This window comes from Lutra lutra, chromosome 1 (genome assembly GCF_902655055.1).
Source record: "Lutra lutra chromosome 1, mLutLut1.2, whole genome shotgun sequence".
In the NCBI taxonomy this organism is placed as follows: domain Eukaryota; kingdom Metazoa; phylum Chordata; class Mammalia; order Carnivora; family Mustelidae; genus Lutra; species Lutra lutra.
Genome location: NC_062278.1, coordinates 128269751 through 128288807, shown reverse-complemented (window position 1 = coordinate 128288807; position 19057 = coordinate 128269751). Strand labels below are relative to the sequence as shown.

Genomic DNA, 19057 nt, shown 5'->3' with positions numbered 1-19057 from the left:
TTATGCTAAATTTACTTGGCCTTTGTTCTCTAAATGAAACAGCAAAGACTGGACAACAATGTATCTATTTACAACATGGTTTCCAGAACATTTTTTTTTAAAGATTTTATTTATTTATTTGACAGACATCACAAGTAAGCAGAGAGGCAGGCAGAGAGAGAGAGAGGAGGAAGCAGGCTCCCTGCTGAGCAGAGAGCTCGATGCAGGGCTCGATCCCAGGACCCTGGGATCATGACCTGAGCTGAAGGCAGAGGCTTTAACCCACTGAGCCACCCAGGCGCCTCCGGTTTCCAGAACATTTTAAGCCCAATATTGAAAGTTACTGCTCAGAAAAAAAGATTCCTTTCAAAATAGTACTGCTCATTGACAATGTACCTAGTCATCCCAGAGCTCTGATGAACATGTATAAGATTAATCTTGTTTTCTTCCTGCTAACACAACATCCATTATGAAGCTCATGGATCAAGGAGTAATTTCAACTTTCAAGTCTTACTATTTAAGAAATACATTTCAAGCAGCACCTGGGTGGCTCTGTTGGTTAAGTGTCTGCCTTCAGCTCAGGTCATGATCTGAGGGTTGTGGAATCGAGTCTGCATAGGGCTCCCTGCTCAGTGGGGAGTATGCTTCGCTCTCTCCTTCTGCTCCTCTCCCCACTAGTGCTCTCTCTCAAATAAATTAAAAAAAAATTAAAAAATAAAGAAATATATTTCATAAGGCTATAGGTAACATACATAAGTGATTTCTCTGGGCAAGTAAGTTGAAATGCTTTGGAAAAGATTTGCCATTTTATTATCTATTTATTAAAAATAGCAGCAAGGGAGGGAATACAAGCAGGGGGAGTGGGAGAGGGAGAAGCAGACTTCCTGCTGAGCAGGGAGCCCAATGCGGGGCTTGATCCAGGACCCGGGGATCATGACCTGAGCTAAATAAAGGCAGAGGCTTTAACCCCCTGAGCCACCCAGGCACCCTATTTATTTATTTTAAAAAAAATTTATTTATTTATTTGTGTGAGAGAGAGAACCAGAGATGGCGAGAGAGAGAGAGTACAAGTGGAAAGGAGAGGGAGAAGCAGGCACCCCACTAAGCAGGAATCCGGATGAAAGGCTTGATCCCAGGATCCTGGGACCATGACCTGAGCTGAAGGCAGATGCTTAATTGACTGAGCCACCCAGGCCCCTAAGATTTGCCATTTTAGGTGCCAGTAAGTACATTTGCAATTAGGGGTGTCTGGGTGGCTCAGTGGGTTAAGCCTCTGCCTTCGGCTCAGGTCATGATCTCAGGGTCCTGGGATCAAGCCCCACATCAGGCTCTCTGCTGAGCTGGGAGCCTGCTTCCCCCTCTCTGCCTGCCTCTTTGCCTACTTGTGATCTCTCTCTTTCTGTCCAAAAAAAAAAAAAAAAAAAAAAAAAAAAAAAAAAGAAAAAGAAAGAAAGAAAAGAAAAGAAAAAAGAAAATTTGTGATTCATGGGAAGAGGTCAAAATAACAACATTTACAGGAGTTTGGAGGAAGTTGATTCTAATCCCTATGGATGACTTTGAGGGATTCAAGACTTTAGTGGAGGAAGTTAACTGCAAATGTGTAGAAATAGCAAGAGAACTAGAATTAGAATAGAAGTGGAACCTAAAGATGCAATGGAATTGCTGCAATCTCATCATAAAACTAATGAATGAGGAGTTGCTTCGACAGATGAGCAAAGGAATGGTTTCTTGAAATGGCATCTACTCCTGGTGAAGATGTTGTGAAGGTTGTTGAAATGGCAGCAAAGGATTTAGAGTATTATATAAACTTAGCTGATAAAACAGTGGTAGGGTTTGATGGGATTGACTCCAGTTTTTTTTTAAGTTTTTTTTTTTTTTTTTAGATTTTATTTATTTATTTGACAGAGCAGGGGGAGCAGCAGGCAGAGGGAGAAGCAGACTCCCCACTGACCAGGGAGCCCCACGTGGGGCTAGATCCCAGGATCATGACCTGAGCTGAAGGCAGACACTTAACTGAGCCACCCAGGTGTCCCTTGGCTCAATTTTGAAAGAAGTTCTACTGTGGATAAAATGGTTATCAAACTGCATCACATGCTACAGAGAAATCATTTGTGAAAGGAAGAGTCAACTGATGTGGCAAACTTCATTGTTGTCCTATTTTAAGAAATTGTCCCAGCCACTGCAAATGTTAACAACCACCATCTGATCTATCAACAGCCATCAACATCTAGACAAAACCCTCTATCAGTAAAAAGATTATGACTTGCTTAAAGCTCAGATGATGATTAGAATTTTTTGACAATAAAATATTTTAACATTAAAGTATGTACATTTTAAAAGACATAACGCTATTACACACTTACTAGACTACAGTACAGAGTAAACATAACTTTTATACACACTGGAAAAACAAAAAATTATTCGACTTGTTTTATATCGATATTTGCTTTATTGTGGCAGTCTGGAACTGAGCCCTCAATTTCTCTGAGGTTGCCTGTATATGCCCATCCTATTGATTCTTTTTCTCTGGAGAACTCTTAACTAATAAAGAAGGTAAAGGCAGAAAATATGGAAAGTTCTGTACACAAGGCTTTCAGTTACTTAAGACTACTGATGACTGAGCAGATACTAAGAGAGGGATATGTGGATATCTGGGCCTATAAGACCCTGTAGAAATGTCAGTATTCTTTTTTCTTCTTCTTTTTTATTGAGGTATAATTGACACACAATTATAATTATATAATTATAATTATATAATTATAATTGACACACACACACATATTAGTTTCATGTATACGCCATACTGGTTTGACCCTCACAAGTCTAGTTACATCTGTCCCCATGCAAAGTTATTACAATATTATTGACTATATCCACTATGCTGTATTCTTTATCCTCATGAATTATTTTATATCTGGAAGTTTGTACCTCTTAATACCCCTCACCTATTTTGCCACCCCCAACCCCTCCCCTCTCTGGGAGCCAACAGTTTGTATCTTATGAGCCTGTTTCTGTTTTAATTTGTTTTGTTCTTTAGATTCCATATATAAATGAAATCATACAGTATTTGTCTTTCTCTGATTTATTTCACTTAACGTGATACCCTCTAGGTCCGTCTATGTTGTCACAAATGGTAAGATAGCATTCTTTTTTAATGGCTGAATCATACTCTTATATATATTATATATATAATATATATATTTATATCCATTCATCCATCAATGGACACTTAGGTAGTTTCCATTTCTTGGCTATTGTACATAGCTGCAATGAATTAGGGATGCATATCTCTTCAGATTGGTATTTTTGTTCCTTCAAATAAATACCCAGAAGTGGGATTGCTGGATCATATGGTAGTTATGTTTTTAATTTTTTGAGGAATCTCTATACTGTTTTCCGTAGTGGCTACACCAATTTTCATTCCTACCAACAGTATTAGAGGGTTCTCTATTCTCCACATCCTCCCCAATAATTGTTATTTTTTGCCTTCTTGATAATAGCCAATCTGAATGTGTATGGGTGGTGTGAGGTGGTATCTCATTGTGTTTTTGATTTGCATTTCACAAACACAAAAATGTTTTGTTCACAAACACAAAATGCCAGTTGGCCATCTGTATGTCTTCTTTGGAAAAATGCCAATTCAAGTCCTCTACCCATTTTTTAGTCTGGTTGTTTTTTTTTCATATTAAGTTGTGTAAATTCTTTATGTATTTTGGATTTTTAACTCCTTATTGAATGTACGATTTGCAAATATCATCTCTGCACCAGAAGTTTGCCATTTTGTTTTATTAATGCTTTCCTCGCAAATGCTTTTTAGCTTGATGTAATCCCCTTTGTTTATTTTAGTTTCTGTTGCCATTGCCTGAGGAGACTGTACCCCCCAAATATTGCTAAGACGAATGACAAAGAGCTCACTACCTATGGTTTCTTCTAGGAGTTTTTGGTTTTTGGTCTTACATGCAAGTCATTAATCCATTTTGAATTTGTTTTTGTGTATGATGTAAGAAAGTAGTCCAGTTTCATTCTTTTGCATATAGCTGTCCAATTTCCCCATCACCATTTATTGAAGAAATGGTCTTTCCCCCATTGTATATCCTTGCATTCTTTGACATAGATTAATTGATACATATGTTTGGGTTTATTTGGGGGATCTCTATTCTATTCCATGGATCTATGGGTCTGTTTTTGTGCTAGGACCACACTCTTGATTACTATAGTTTTGTAGTACAGTTTGGAATCAGGCAGCATGACACCTCCAGCTTTGTTCTCCTTTCTCAAGTTTGCTTTTGCTATTTAAGATGTCAATAGTCTTTGTCTAAAAAATTAATTAATTGATTGATTTGTCAGAGAGAGTGAGCGAGTGAGCAAGAGTACAAGCAGGGGGAGCAGCAGGCAGAGGGAGAAGCAGGCTCCCCACTAAGCAGGGACCCTGAAGTGGGACTCGATCCCAGGACCCCAGGATAATGACCTGAGCTGAAGGCAGATGCTTAACCAACTGAGTCACCCAGGCATCCCCAAGATGTCACTAGTCTTGACATCATTCCATATTCTTTTCCATGTCTCCCTCTTGGTTTTGAAATCCATTTCATTTTATCCGCAAACATTTATTGAGTGCCAATATGTTTGAGGTACTGTGTTAGGGGCTGGGGATAAAATGGTGAGAAAGTCTGCTATCAAGATATGCCATCTAGGGGCACCTGGGATCGAGCCCCACATCGGGCTCTCTGCTCAGCGGGGAGCCTGCCCCCCCCCACCTGCCTCTCTGCCTACTTGTAATATCTCTCTGTGACAAAGGAATAAATAAAATCTTTAAAAAAGAAAGAAGTATACCATCTGGTGGGAAAGACAGGATGTAAACAAATGAATTCAGGGACAGTGCGGGCACAGAGATGGGAGAGGCCAAGGAAGACTGCAAAGGAGGAAGTAATGCTTGAGCAAACCACTAAAGCACAAATCAACGGAGTGAAAAGGACAAAAAGGGGGAGGGCCAGGTCATTTCAGACAGATAGAATGATGTGAAAGAAAAACTAAAATATATTGCACACTTGCTAGATGCCAGATATTAAATGTTTTGTATTAATTGATTTAATTTTTTATTTATTTGTAGAGATTTAATTTATTTATTTGAGAGAGAGAGAGAGAGAGAGAGAGACAGCCAGTAGGGGGAGGGGCAGATAGAAAGGGAGAGACAGAGAATCTCAAGCAGATCCTGTGCTGAGCATGGAGCCTGATGTGGGGCTTGATCCCACAACCCTGAGATCATGAACCAAGCTGAAACCAAGAGTCGGACACCCAACCAACTGAGCCACCCAGACACTCCTGTATTAACTGTTTTAGTAGTCTCTTTCTACCTTATGAAGTAGAATTATATTACATATATATATATAGTAGAATTATATATTATATATTATATATATTATATTATGAGGCAGAATTATATACATATTATATATATATATATATATATATATATATATATATATATTATCATTGTCATAATTTTACAGAGGAGGAAATAGGCAAAGAAGTTACACAAGTTGCCCAAAGTCACATATTTAATAAGTTCTGTAGTTAAGATTCGAATCTAGGCAGTCTGGCTTCAGTATTCATTTTGTTTTGTTTTGTTTTAAATTTCCAGCCCTGTGCTACTCTGTCTTCTTCAGTCATGTAGCAGCACATGGAATTGTTAAATCTTAAAGTCAGAAGGGCCCTTAGATAATCTATTAGGGGGTTCTTGCACAAGAAAACTGTACATTAGGCTTACTAGCAAGGTTTTAAAAAATACCAGTGCCTAGCATTTCCTCCCGTTCTCCCCCAAGCCACATAGGAGAAAAAACCACAACTCTGGCCCCCTGCACCTGCTTTTTAAAACTTAGAACTTGTGGTGAAATATGCATAACACAAAAATTACCATATTAGTCTTGTTTAAGTGTATAATTCAATGCCATTAATTACATTCACAATGTTGTATAACCATCAGTACTATTTCTAAACCATTTTCCTTACCCCAAACAGAAACTCTAAAACTATTGAGCATGATTCCCCATTCCGTCTCCTCCTAGCACCTGGTAACTTCTAATCTATTTCCTCTTTTATGAATTTGCCTATTCTAAATACCTAATTTAAATGGAATTATACAATAGCTGTCCTTTTGTGTCTGGTTTATTTAATTAGCATAATGTCTTCAAGGTTTGTTCGTGTTGTAGAATAGATTGGAACTTCATTTGTTTTTATAGCTGAGTAATGGTTGTATGAATATACCACATTTTTTAAAATCCACTCATCTGTTGAGGCACATAGGTTGTTTTCCTGTACTCCCAACCCCTGCCCCACCAAACACATGCTGGAGGAACCACTACTTTTTTTTTTAGACAGAGAGAGACACAGGGCTCATCTCACAACCCTGAGATCATGATCTAAGCCTGAGCTGAAACCAAGAGTTGTACAGTTAACCAACTGAGCCACCCAGGCAACCTAGCAACCACTACTTTCTAAAACTTAACATTGTCATATACAAAGAGAATAAAATGACAAGAGGAGGCAGAGGCTGAGTACCTAGTGGCACGGGAAAAGGCCCAGAGGAGTGAAAATGTGTATAATTAGTTTGGATGGCAGGAAGCTAGGTTTTAGGGTGAGATTCTCAGTGGCAGGAGTGGACATGTGATTGAGATTTTTCTCCTTTCTATACAGGTATTTTGTCATCATCACCACTATTACCTGTCAGAGAACTTATGATTTCAGGAAAATGAAAATATTTTGTCTATTCTAAAAGCAGAATGTGATTCTGACAGTGATAATGCTTCATTTAAGGCAATGAAATAAATGTTTTTTGTGAGATCATTTGCATGAATAAGTGGTAGCTACTCCTGGGCTAGAATGTTAGACAGGACTCCTGTAGGGGATGGGAGTAAATTTGAGAAGATGAAGTAGGGAAAGAGGGAGGGGACTGGGAAGTGGAAAGGAAAGAAGAGTAGGGAGGAGAGACTAATTTGGGGTACTGTGTGACAAAGTTCTAGATGACACCCTGGAACAAATTCTTTTCAACAATAGAACCTACTGACCTGCTCCACACTACCTACCTGTGCCCTTCACGTAGAGTGTTTAATAATGTCTATCAAATTAGTTTCCTAGAATGAATACCTTCTTTTATCTCCGTTTAAGTTCTTTCAGCTAAAAGTCAGGTAGGCCATTAGTTTTCTCCAAATTTAATGTTCTATCCCTCCCCAATGCTCTCCTATTCCTAAACCTCCTAAGGCTTCATTTCCTCACAAATCTGAGTTGACCCATATTTAGTGCTTAGCACATTATCTGTAAAATGTAAATATCAATATGCCTGGCTATTGATGGTATTGCCATTATTTTCTTCCATCTTTCCTTCTGTTTTCACTGGGTTTTAGAGCTATTTGTTTTGCCTTTCTTTATTGTATTTGATTTCCTATTCTTACTTTTTATCCTATTTCTGATCGTTTAGCTTAGAGTGCTGAAAATATTGCCAATATAGTGTCAAAATAGTGTCTAGCTAAATCAAGTTCTTCTTTGTTTTCTTAGTCTCTTTCTGATAGTTCATTGCAAGTATGCTTTAATCTAAGTGTTACAAAAGGGGAAATGACTATTTTTGCCTTATACTTTTTTTCTGAGAGAGATGTAAACGGACTCTGTCAAGCAATAATCTGATGCACTATAAATGATAATTTTTTTAAGTGATAATTTTTATTGAAAGTTCTGCCATTATATATGGTACATATGTCCTAAGTAATACTGATTCTGTCCAGAATTTGCTCTGAAATTTCATTTTATATTTTTATAGAGGTATATTCTGTTGGTTTACCGTAGGAGACTACAGACTATATGTCTCCTCTTTTATTATTTATTCTTCTATCAAATTTGCCTATGAGGGGTTCCTATATAATCTGAGTATTTGTTTTTTTTTTTTTTTGAAGATTTCATTTATTTATTTGACAGACAGAAGTCACAAGTAGGCAGAGAGGCAAGCAGAGAGAGAGGGAGGAAGCAGGCTCCCCACCGAGCAGAGAGCCTGACGTGGGGCTCCATTCCAGGACCCCGAGATCACGACCGGAGCTGAAGGCAGAGGCCTCAACCCACTGAGCCACCCACGTGCCCCTAATCTGAGTATTTGATTTAAGTCTTGTACCATTAACTTTTCCTGTAGCCCTCTTTTATCTTCATCAACTGTTCAGTTTCATGATTTGATTATATACTCAGTTCATTTTGATTACTTGCCATTTACATGCAACATGAATATTATCATAACTTCTAAGAAAGTAAACATTTAATTCCTCATGATAAATTCTTCACTTCCTAAATGTGTCTGATACAAGAAAGGGCATGTCCTTTAACTTTTACTCTTATTTCTCACTTATTATCAATATTCTTGTCTTTCAAACTCTACTAGTTAAGAAGTAATTTTCTAGTTTGAGAGGTGGGAATTTAGAAGCAAGTTCTTTTTCCTCTAAAGCAGTGTACCTTTACCCAAATATACAGGCTCAAAGAGTATTAATAACGTACAAGCAAACTTAAATGCTGCCTCTAGTCCCTCCTGATCTTTAGGAGCTGCAGTGGGGAAGAGAGAAGAATCCCTATTCGAAGAGGAGTGTTAAGGGTCATACCATCCAGGGTTAGGCCTAAGGATGGGTAGAATCATGCTGATAGCCTTTGGAGTGTCAGAATGTGGGTCCCTTTTCATCAACTTGGAGGGAAGAATGGCTTCTCTCAGCAGGTCTCAGGAGCTTTATTTAACAGTACAGAACCTTTTCATGTCCTGATGTCTCACGATATCCTGGAAAGGTGGTTGTTGTATCATCCCTCTTAGGTGATCAATTAGGTGTAGTCTTTTCATTTTAACTCAAGGACAAGACTGTCCAAGCAAATTGGGGTAATAAGGTATCTTAGAGCTAGGCTTTTCTGGTATAATGTAGTAACCTATCAGTTCTTTATATTTATTTGAAAGCCAATTTTATTTATAAGTTTTAAGTATCACATTAGTACTTACATTTAAACCACTATATTATAATCAAATTGTAGTAGCCAGATTTATAGTTAAGGCTTTAAAAAAAAAGATTTTATTTATTTATTTGTCAGAGAGACAGAGAGAACCACAGTAGGAGGAGGAGCAGAAGGAGAGGACAAGCAGACTCCCCAGTGAGTGGGGAGCCTGACATAAGGCTCAATCCCAGGACCCCCAGATCATGATCTGAGCTGAAGACAGATGCTTAACTAACTGATCCATCCAGGTGCCCCTACAGCTAAGACTTTTTACCACTATAGGAATCATTCTGGTACTTTATCAAGTAGCATTTGCTTTAGGTATCATGAGGGGATTGTCCCAAGGATTCCTACCAAGTCAGTAGGCTAGTCAGTGTTAATTTTCTCAGCCTTAGCAGAGAACTGATTGTGGGCCTTATGTTATAGAATGTAGCTTAGGAAACAGTGCCTCTTTTGGACAAAAATATTGGTTTCAGGCTTGCCACACTGAATTGTACCCTTGTTCAAGTAGATACCAAATTTTGTGTCCTTTTAATCCATTTGTGTTGAGCATTTCAGGTTGGTACATTTGCAGCCAGGCAGGCTGGTCCTCTTGTCCTGTTGTTTCATATTCCTTCTACTCAGCTGAGTTGTTCTACACAACTGAAATGTACCCTTCTGCCTTGGAGGGAACCTTCGAACATAAACCTTTGTTAGAGGAGCTTGAAGCTGTGCGATTAGTTCAGACCCTTTCTCTCTGTGATGAAGGAGAAGTAGTGCTGGCACCTTGGTCAGAACAACTTTTTTTTTTTTTAAAGATTTTATTTATTTATTTGACAGAGAGAGAGATCACAAGTAGGCAGAGAGGGAGGCAGAGGGAGAGGGAGAGGGGGAAGTAGGCTCCCCACTGAACAGAGAGCCTGATGTGGGCCTCGATCCTAGGACTCTGGGATCATGACCTGAGCTGAAGGCAGAGGCTTTAACTCACTGAGCCACTCAGGTATCCCTAGTCTTCCTACTTTTAATGGGAGGGGATATAGGCTCTACCTCTCTATTTAATAATAGAGATAATAATGTTAAATTAATTAATAATATTAATTAATAAATTAATTAATAATATTAATTAATAAATTAATTAATAATTTTAAATTAATTAATAATGTTAAATTCACATTTTAAAAAATCCAAAACATGGAAGTACGGGAGGTACTAGACTTGTGGTTCTCTTTGGAAAATACAATCTGTCACAGGGATCATATTATCTGTTACAGGTCTTTGGTTTAAGAAAAATGTTACGCTTTTTCCTTATGGGAGAAGGGAGAGGCAAGTCCCCCCTTCTAGCTGAGTGTGAAGGTTACCAGATACTTATGTGCAATGATTGAGTGTGTCTTCTCATTCTCCATTTGGAAGTCCGTTTAGACAGCACATTCTAATTTGCCCTTTGCTTGCCTGAAAAACAGAAATAAAATTAGAGAAAAGGGGACAGCAGCAAATGGTCCATACACTCACTAGAGTGGTAAGGATATGGGAGTTTCCTGGGACCAAGTGAATACTGTTGGTGCCTGCCTGCCCAAAAGAGAGGTCCACCAGGGAAGAGGACTAAGCAGCAAAAATTTGTTGGCCATAAGCCCTAGAGTAGGAGGCATTCTCACATCAGGGACTTATACACTGGGGAGGCCCTACAAAATTTACCCAAGTAGCCTGCATTTAGATACCTACAACCTAGAGAGTATCAGTGACCTATCAGAGTTAACAGAGAAACAAAAGACAATAATGAAGGAATTAATTCCAATGTGTTTATCAGAGTCAGCGTTCAACCTAAGGCCCAGAACCAGTAAGAGATTTATTACAAGGAATTGGCTAATATACCTCTGGGGCTGGATAAAACAGTCTGAGGTGTTTAGGGTAGGCAATCAGGAAAAGAAGATCAAGGGCATGTTGGAACTCCATGAGCACAGGCTGAAGCTTGTTGTCCACAGGCAGTAAGGAAAATATCATGCGCAGGCTAGAACTCCAAGGGCATCAACTGTTTGTAATCTCCAAGCTCAAGTAAGGCCTAAGCCCTCTTTTAAAGGGCTTACCCAATCAGGCCAGGCCCATACAGAATAGACTTTTGATGAACTTAAAGCCAACTGATTAGGGACTTTTTTTTGGGGGGGTGGGGAGCATGCCTGAGTGGTGTGGGGGTGAGGGGGTGGGGCAGAGGGAGCAGGAAAAAGAATCTCAAGCAGGGTCCACACCCAGTATAGAGCTGGATGTGGGGCTCAATCTCATGACCCTGAGATCTCGATTTGAGCCACAATCAAGAGTTGGAGGCTTAACCAACTGAGCCACACAGATGCCCCCGATTAAGGACTTTTATCACAACTGCAAAATGCCTCCACAGCAACACCTATATTAATGTTTGATTAAATAACTGGGGAATATAGTTCAACCCAGCCAAATTTATACATCAAAAAACCATCACACAACAGCAGCCAATATAAAACATGTATCCTTTTCCTTTTTCTTCTTCCCTGTGCCAATACACCAGGGGAGCTGGAGCTTAGAATAGGGAGGTGGAGGAGGTCTCCTAAAGGCAGATTTCAATGCCCTCCTGAAGACTCCAAAGGGAGGGAATGAGAGGATTAAAATGGCAGACCACATCCTCTCCCTATCCATGTCCCTGGAGCTACAAATCTGGCCTGTGATGGGAAATGGGAAAGCTTTGAATGGATGTAAGACAAAATTTTAACAATAGACAGCCCATGAGAAGTTACAGGTTCTAACAAAGATGTCAGCAAGATGCTGACTAGCAAGGAAAGGAGATTTAACATAGTAAATTTGGGTACAATGACTACAGACGACACTGTACTGAGCTGAGATACTAAATAATAAAATGATTCGGGGTGCCTGGGTAGCTCAGTTGGTTAAGCGTCTGCCTTTGGCTCAGGTCCCGATCCCAGGGCCCTGGGATTAAGCCCCACGTTGGGCTTTCTGCCCAACAGGGAGCCTGCTACTCCCTCTCCCCTCCCCCTCTATCTGCTTGTGCTCTCTTTCGCTCCCTCTGTAAAATGGTAAGTAAAATCTTCAAAAAAATTTTAAAAAACGATTAGATTACAAAAATTAGAAGAAACTACTGCAGATGTTAGACAAGGAAGAAAAGAAAATAAGAGGCTAGAGTGGACAGGGAAGTCTTGCTTCTAAAAGACAAAATCTGGACTAGTCCTCATTAAAAGATGAGCAGTATTTAGAAAGCTGGAGCAGAGGAAATAAGTAAGAATAAAGACTTGGAGAAATGACATGTACATGTGGGGAGTGAGGTCAGGGAGGGCACTGGACTAATCACGGCAATATTTATGTTAAGGACTGATAGGGGCTAGATGATGCAGGGTCTGGAAAGCCAGGCAGAAGAGCTGAGATTCAGGGAGGTAGCCAGGAGAAAATCACTGTAAGTTCTTAAATGGGGAAAGCATAAGGGAAGTTGATTTCTTTTGAATCTTTTAAAGACAGATGAAAGTAGATAGTGGTATAATATAGATGGACTTTGAGGGAGAAGGATTGGGGCTAGTTAAGATGCTGTTGCAATATTGGTGTTCCAATTGCTGTTGCAATAGGAATTCACAATAACATGATACAGAATCACAAAGGTTAAATGGAACTGGAGAAGGAAAAATCTGGAATATTTCAAAGACAAGAACAATATGATTGATGACCAAATGGAAGTGTGACAGCAGAAAGGATAATTCAGAGTATTCCTTGATTTCTAGCTTAGGGGAACTGGAGAAATGGTGGTATTGCAAACATAAATTCAGTGAGGTATCATGGAGAAAATCACTCTAAATTTGGGAAAGAAAATCTGTTTGGAAGACCAAGATTATTCAATTTGGGATTACTGAGGCTGAAGTCACAATTTGATACAAATTGGAATAAAAGAATATCAGATTAGCTTGACAGTAATATGTAGGAAGAACTGCCAAGTGGGGAGGTACAGGTTAGGAAAATGAAGAATTTGGAGGCACAGGTGGTGTTTTTTTAAAATTATTTCTTCCACCTGAAGATAGTGTCATTTAGAAGAAAAAAGAGTAAAGAGTAATGCAACAGATGGTGTCAAAGAACAAAATAGGATTTGATTTCTAGACCATGGTTTAAGATCCTGGAACTGTTGAGTTTTTGGCAAGGACAGGGAGGATGTCATAAGGACAACAACAACAAAAAGTTTGCTCTTTTTTTTTTTTTTTTCCTTCATAGGGGAGGGGAGAAATCAAAGAAATTGTTCTTAGAAAAAAGGAACAAACAGGAAAGAGGACTGAGTGAAAAAATACAAGTTTTGGAGAAAGAATAACAATGTGGAAGATACCCAGTGTTTCAAGAAAGGTGAAAGAGAGGAAGCTGAATTCTTCTTAACATTTACTGAGAGTTCACAATATGCCAGCACTGTGGCAAATTCTTTATATGCATTATCTTATTTAATCCGTACAAGTTTTTTTCCCACTTAACAAAACGTCATGGACATTTCTGTGTCAATAAAGATCTGAATCATCATTTTTTTATTAACATATAATGTATTATTAGCCCCAGGGGACAGCTTTGTGAATCGTCAGGCTTACACACTTCACAGCACTCACCATAGCTGCATCATCATTTTTAATGGATGTATAGCATAGCATTACATTGTACGCAGGGTCATTGTGGTAAGCTATAGTGAACCCTCCTACTCAAGCATCTTTTTCTACAGTTTTTTCTATGCTCTTTTTCTTAATATATGAACATTTTATTTTAGTTTGTAATTTAATTTTTTTAAAAGATTTTATTTATTTATTTGACAGACAGAGATCACAAGTAGGCAGAGAAGCAGGCAGAGAGAGAGAAGGAAGCAGGTTCCCTGCTGAGCAGAGAGCCTGATGCGGGGCTCGATCCCAGGACCCTGGGATCATGACCTGAGCCGAAGGCAGAGGCTTTAACCCACTGAGCCACCCAGGCGCCCCTAGTTTGTAATTTAATTTTTTGAACAATATTGTGATTCTAAAATAAAAATGCAAAAATGTATATCGCATGTTTTCTTCCACTCTTATTCCCTGTTCCACCCTAACAATTATTAGTTTATTTTGTATCTTTCCATAATTTCTTTATGTTATATAAGTATATGTAAAAGCATATTATTTTTTCTTTTTTTAAACACATAAGTAATATCTTCAGTATAAAATCTTAGAAGTGATATTGCTAAATTAAAGGGTAGTTTCAGTTAAAATCTTAATATATATTGACCAATTGCTTATCAGAAAGGTATTACACAACAACAATGCATAACTGTCACTAAATCCATTTTATGTATTTTCTAATTTTGATATATATATATATATGAATATGTATGAGGAGTCCAGAATAAATGTTAAAAAGAATATAATTTGTACTACAGAGCTAATTGTGATATTATACACAAGTGATTATACAAAAAACTTTGGACTTACCTATTTAAAATTTATATTATAGAGAGAAGACACAATGAAAAGTAAAGTTTTTATCTAAGTTGTTATTTACTTTTCTGTGTTTTTCTTATTGTGTGAGTGGGGAAGCAGGTAGGAATGAAACGATGAAGGAAAAATCTCAGTTGTTTGTGGTGTAAAGATAAGTAACAGAGCTGAGTGAGACAAAGAATAAGCCGAACAAGAAATAGGGGCAAGCATAAGATGAGACTGAAAAATGTATGTTTTTTACAACCTCTACTCTCTATGATTAAATTGGTACATATTATAATAGAAATTAAAACCAAATTTCAACTGAATATGTACACTTGTCTTTTTTTTTTTCTTAAATAGAATTGATTATCTGAAGAAATGGATACTTCTCCCTCCAAAAAATATCCAGTTAAAAAGCGGGTGAAAATACATCCCAACACAGTGATGGTGAAATATACTTCCCATTATCCCCAGCCTGGGGATGATGGATATGAAGAAATCAATGAAGACTATGGAAATTTTATGGAAGAAAATCCAAAGAAAGGCCTGCTGAGTGAAATGAAAAGAAAAGGAAGAACTTTCTTTGGAACCATGGATACTCGACCTCCGCCAACAGAAGACCCAATGACTAATGATACTGGACAATTCCAGAGCTTTGCAGAAAAAAATATTTTTCAATCCAGAAAAATGTGGATAGTGCTATTTGGATCTGCTCTGGCTCATGGATGTGTAGCTCTGATCACCAGGCTTGTTTCTGATCGTTCTAAAGTTCCATCTCTAGAGCTGATTTTTATCCGTTCTGTCTTGCAGGTCTTATCTGTGTTAGTTGTGTGTTACTACCAGGAGGCCCCCTTTGGACCCAGTGGATACAGATTACGACTCTTCTTTTATGGTGTATGCAATGTCATCTCTATCACCTGTGCTTATACATCATTTTCAATAGTTCCTCCCAGCAATGGGACCACTATGTGGAGAGCCACAACCACAGTCTTCAGTGCCATTCTGGCTTTCTTACTTATAGATGAGAAAATGGCTTATGTTGACATGGCTACAGTTGTTTGCAGCATCTTAGGTGTTTGTTTTGTCATGATCCCCAACATTGTCGATGAAGACAATTCTTTGTTAAATGCCTGGAAAGAAGCCTTTGGGTACACTATGACTGTGATGGCCGGACTGACCACTGCTCTTTCTATGATAGTATACAGATCTATTAAGGAGAAGATTAGCATGTGGACTGCACTGTTTACCTTTGGTTGGACTGGGACAATCTGGGGAATATCTACTATGTTTGTTCTTCAAGAACCCATCATCCCATTAGATGGAGAAACCTGGAGTTATCTCATTGCCATATGTGTCTGTTCCACTGCAGCATTCTTAGGAGTTTATTATGCTTTGGACAAATTCCATCCAGCTTTGGTCAGCACAGTACAACACCTGGAGATTGTAGTAGCTATGGTCTTGCAGCTTCTAGTGTTACACATATTTCCTAGTGTGTATGATGTTTTTGGAGGGGTAATCATTATGATTAGTGTTTTTGTCCTTGCTGGTTATAAGCTTTATTGGAGGAATTTAAGAAGGCAGGATTATCAGGAAATACTAGACTCTCCCATCAAATGAACACTGGATTATTATTTTGTTAACAGTTATTAATAGGTACACTGCCATTTTAATATTTACCTATAAATGTCTTGTGTTGTATAATTGACAGAGTGGTATATAAAATCAATATAGGCAGATGTAGAAAATTTATTCTAGTCTAATATGTTAAAAAACAAATATTAAATATGTGAAACACCATAAATCCAGTGTTTCTATGGTTATTAACAAAAAGTAATTGTGGTAGGAGAATGTTAACTCTCATCACTGAAGAACATAATACTTGAGGAAATGAGCCCTTTCAGATGGAACTTCTGTGGCCCTAAAATAAATGTTTATGCCCAATATTATACAAATGTTTAATAAAAATCCTTCGATAGCCAAAAATCTTCATTGGTGAAAAGTACACGGTAAGGTGAAATCTTAATACAATTCCTATTTTGTCATCAGCTTACATTAGAAACTAGAGGTGACTGGGTTAAGTAATAGAGCTTAAGTTGAGGCAAGAAAGAGGGAACAAAGGAAAACAGGTGGTTTTTCAATGACCATAGTAGTTGCCCTACTTTCAAACAGAAAATTGGTCTTTGCTATGGCTACATTAGGTAATGCATAGGATAATGGAAGTAGGGAGAAGACTGGATTCTTGACAGCTCTATTTAGTCTGTGCCATTTTGTACCTGATGGTGGGAGACTTAACATTGGGGCAAGGTCTATTTATCCTCAGTTTTACAGATCTTTTCCAAAACTGTCCTTGTTTATGATTTTGTAGCAAGTGCTGTATAAACTGTAGTAAAGGTACTCCCTTACCCTTGAAAAAAAGATCTAACAGGAATCATGGTACAGCAGAAAATTGATACAATATGGTAACTTGAAATTCTTTTCAAAAGGCATAAAAGTTGTAAAAGCATATAAAGTAGCATTAATTTGGGTCTAATTTGGGCAATTTTACTAATTTAGGACAACAAATGTTGATATAGTTATTAGGCTATTGTTATTATTACTGAGCTATTTTAACTTCAAATTCACTCTTCTGTACTTACCTCTGTGATGCTATGGCTCAGAGGCTGTATATTATATTTTTCCTATGCTGGCTGGTGTCTCATTAGGTTCCATCAGTAAAGGACATTAGAGGGAGACTAGAAGACAGGAGAAGGGGAGAAAGGATTTCTTCCTTTCCATTTGTTTGCATTTGTCATTGTTACCCCAGCAATAAGCAATAGCCTTTTGCTCCACAGCAGCAGTTGATCTCAGCCTTGAGCTTCTTTTGGCACTTCTCCATCCCCCAGCAGCCTCATCATATCCCTCTCAGTAGGAGGAGGACCAGCTAAACAGCATCCTTTCTGGAATCTGAGCTATAGCTCAGCTGGGTCATTCCTCTGAGCTTCTGAGACCTTACAGTCCAACTCTGACCCCTCTTTTTCACATGCTCTAAGAGTGGTAGCTGGTCTGTTACAGTCACCGTCTCTGGGCTAACGCAGTGCTCCCTTTTTGCTTTTTCAGTCCATCAATACCCAATACTAGATTCTTTCTGTTGTAATATCTTATGATTTCTGCCTTCTCTAAACCTTTCTCCAAAGAGCCCATAGTCATTAATTGGGTATCTGTGCTTCTGGGAAGATGTTAATGTTCAGATTTTCCAGGAATTGCCAGACACTGGCTCTCAACTATCCAAATTGAAGAAATTATCCAAATTGAAGGACAGAAAGAAAAAGGTTTGAAAAAAAAAATGAACAGAGCCTGGAATGACCTGTACTAAGGACTAAGAAGTCTAGCGTAAGTGTAAATGTAGTCTCAGAAAAGGAGAGAGAAGGAAAGGGGCAGAAAAAAATATTTGAAGAAATATTGGCCAGAAGATTTCTAAATTTGATAAAAGGAAACAACAACATGAACCAGTAATCCACAGACCCAGGGAAATAATTGAACCCTAAGCAGCATAAATAGAAAGAAAACCACACCTAGAAACATAGTGTAACTGCTGATAAACAAAGGTAAAGAAACAAAAACTTTAAAAGCAGCAAGTAAAAAAGGACATATGACATACAGGAAAACATACAGGAAAACTTCTCATCAGAAACACTGGAGGCCAGAAATAAACAGAATGACATTTTAAGTTTTTTTTTTTTTTTTTTTTAATTTGACAGACAGAGATCACAAGTAGGCAGAGAGGCAGGCAGAGAAAGAGGAGGAAGCAGGCTCCCCGTGAGCAGAGAGCCCAATGTGGGGCTCGATCCCAGGACCCCGGGATCATGACCTGAGCCGAAGGCAGAGGCTTTAACCCACTGAGCCACCCAGGTGCCCCAACAGAATGACATTTTAAAGTGCTGAAGAAAACCCCTCTGATGACTTCTTATCACTATAGGATAAAGACTTAGATCCTTAACTTCTATAACCTGCTATTGCTTACTTTTCTAGTCATCTTCTGCTCCAGCAATATTGTGTAATACCTTTTCAGTTGTGTAATACCTTTTTTTAAATGCAGGCTCCTCTATGCGGAGAACCCATCTCTTCTTTGCCTACTTATTTGCCTGACTAGCCTGACCACACAACTTCCCCTGTAGTTTAATGTCCCCCTGTACATATGTATAGCTTATTAACTATGTTAATAATAAACATATTTAAATCTTGTTCTCTGACACTGGATTGAGCTCATTTTAGTTAAGCCTGAATCTTTAGATTTCCAGCACCTATTATAGTGCCTACCACAGAGAGGACTCAATAAATTTCCGTTGAATTAATTCCCATAAAGGCATAACACTACTCAGTCCAGAAATTAAATTTAGTTACGAGGGTCCACTAATTTCTGTACTTCACAATCAAGCTTTTGATCAGTTACTTCTTGTTGATTAGTAAGTAGGGCTTTTTTGTTGTTGTTGCTCTAAACAGTCCTGGTTGGCAGTGATGCTAAGCCAGATCATCCTCTAATCATTTCTAACTATAAGCTATCAAGTTTCCTGAGAAAGATCTTGAGACATGGAGACTCATTTTCCCCTTCCTTGTCTTCCCAAATCCTGCCTGCATGTTTTTATCCTAGACAGATTAGCTATCCCTATCAAAGCCCCATT

General features: G+C 38.3%; 1 protein-coding gene across 1 annotated transcript in view; it reads left to right on the top strand.

Annotated features, from left to right (window-relative positions):
- Positions 1-18096, top strand: part of SLC35G2 (solute carrier family 35 member G2) — a 48207-nt gene extending 30111 nt beyond the window's left edge. Inside the window, exon 2 of the mRNA XM_047736187.1 lies at positions 14760-18096. Within this exon, the coding sequence (XP_047592143.1) occupies positions 14778-16016 (1239 nt within the window). The 5' untranslated portion in view covers positions 14760-14777 and the 3' untranslated portion in view covers positions 16017-18096. The remainder of the gene's footprint in view (positions 1-14759) is intronic.
- Positions 18097-19057: the final 961 nt, after the last annotated feature.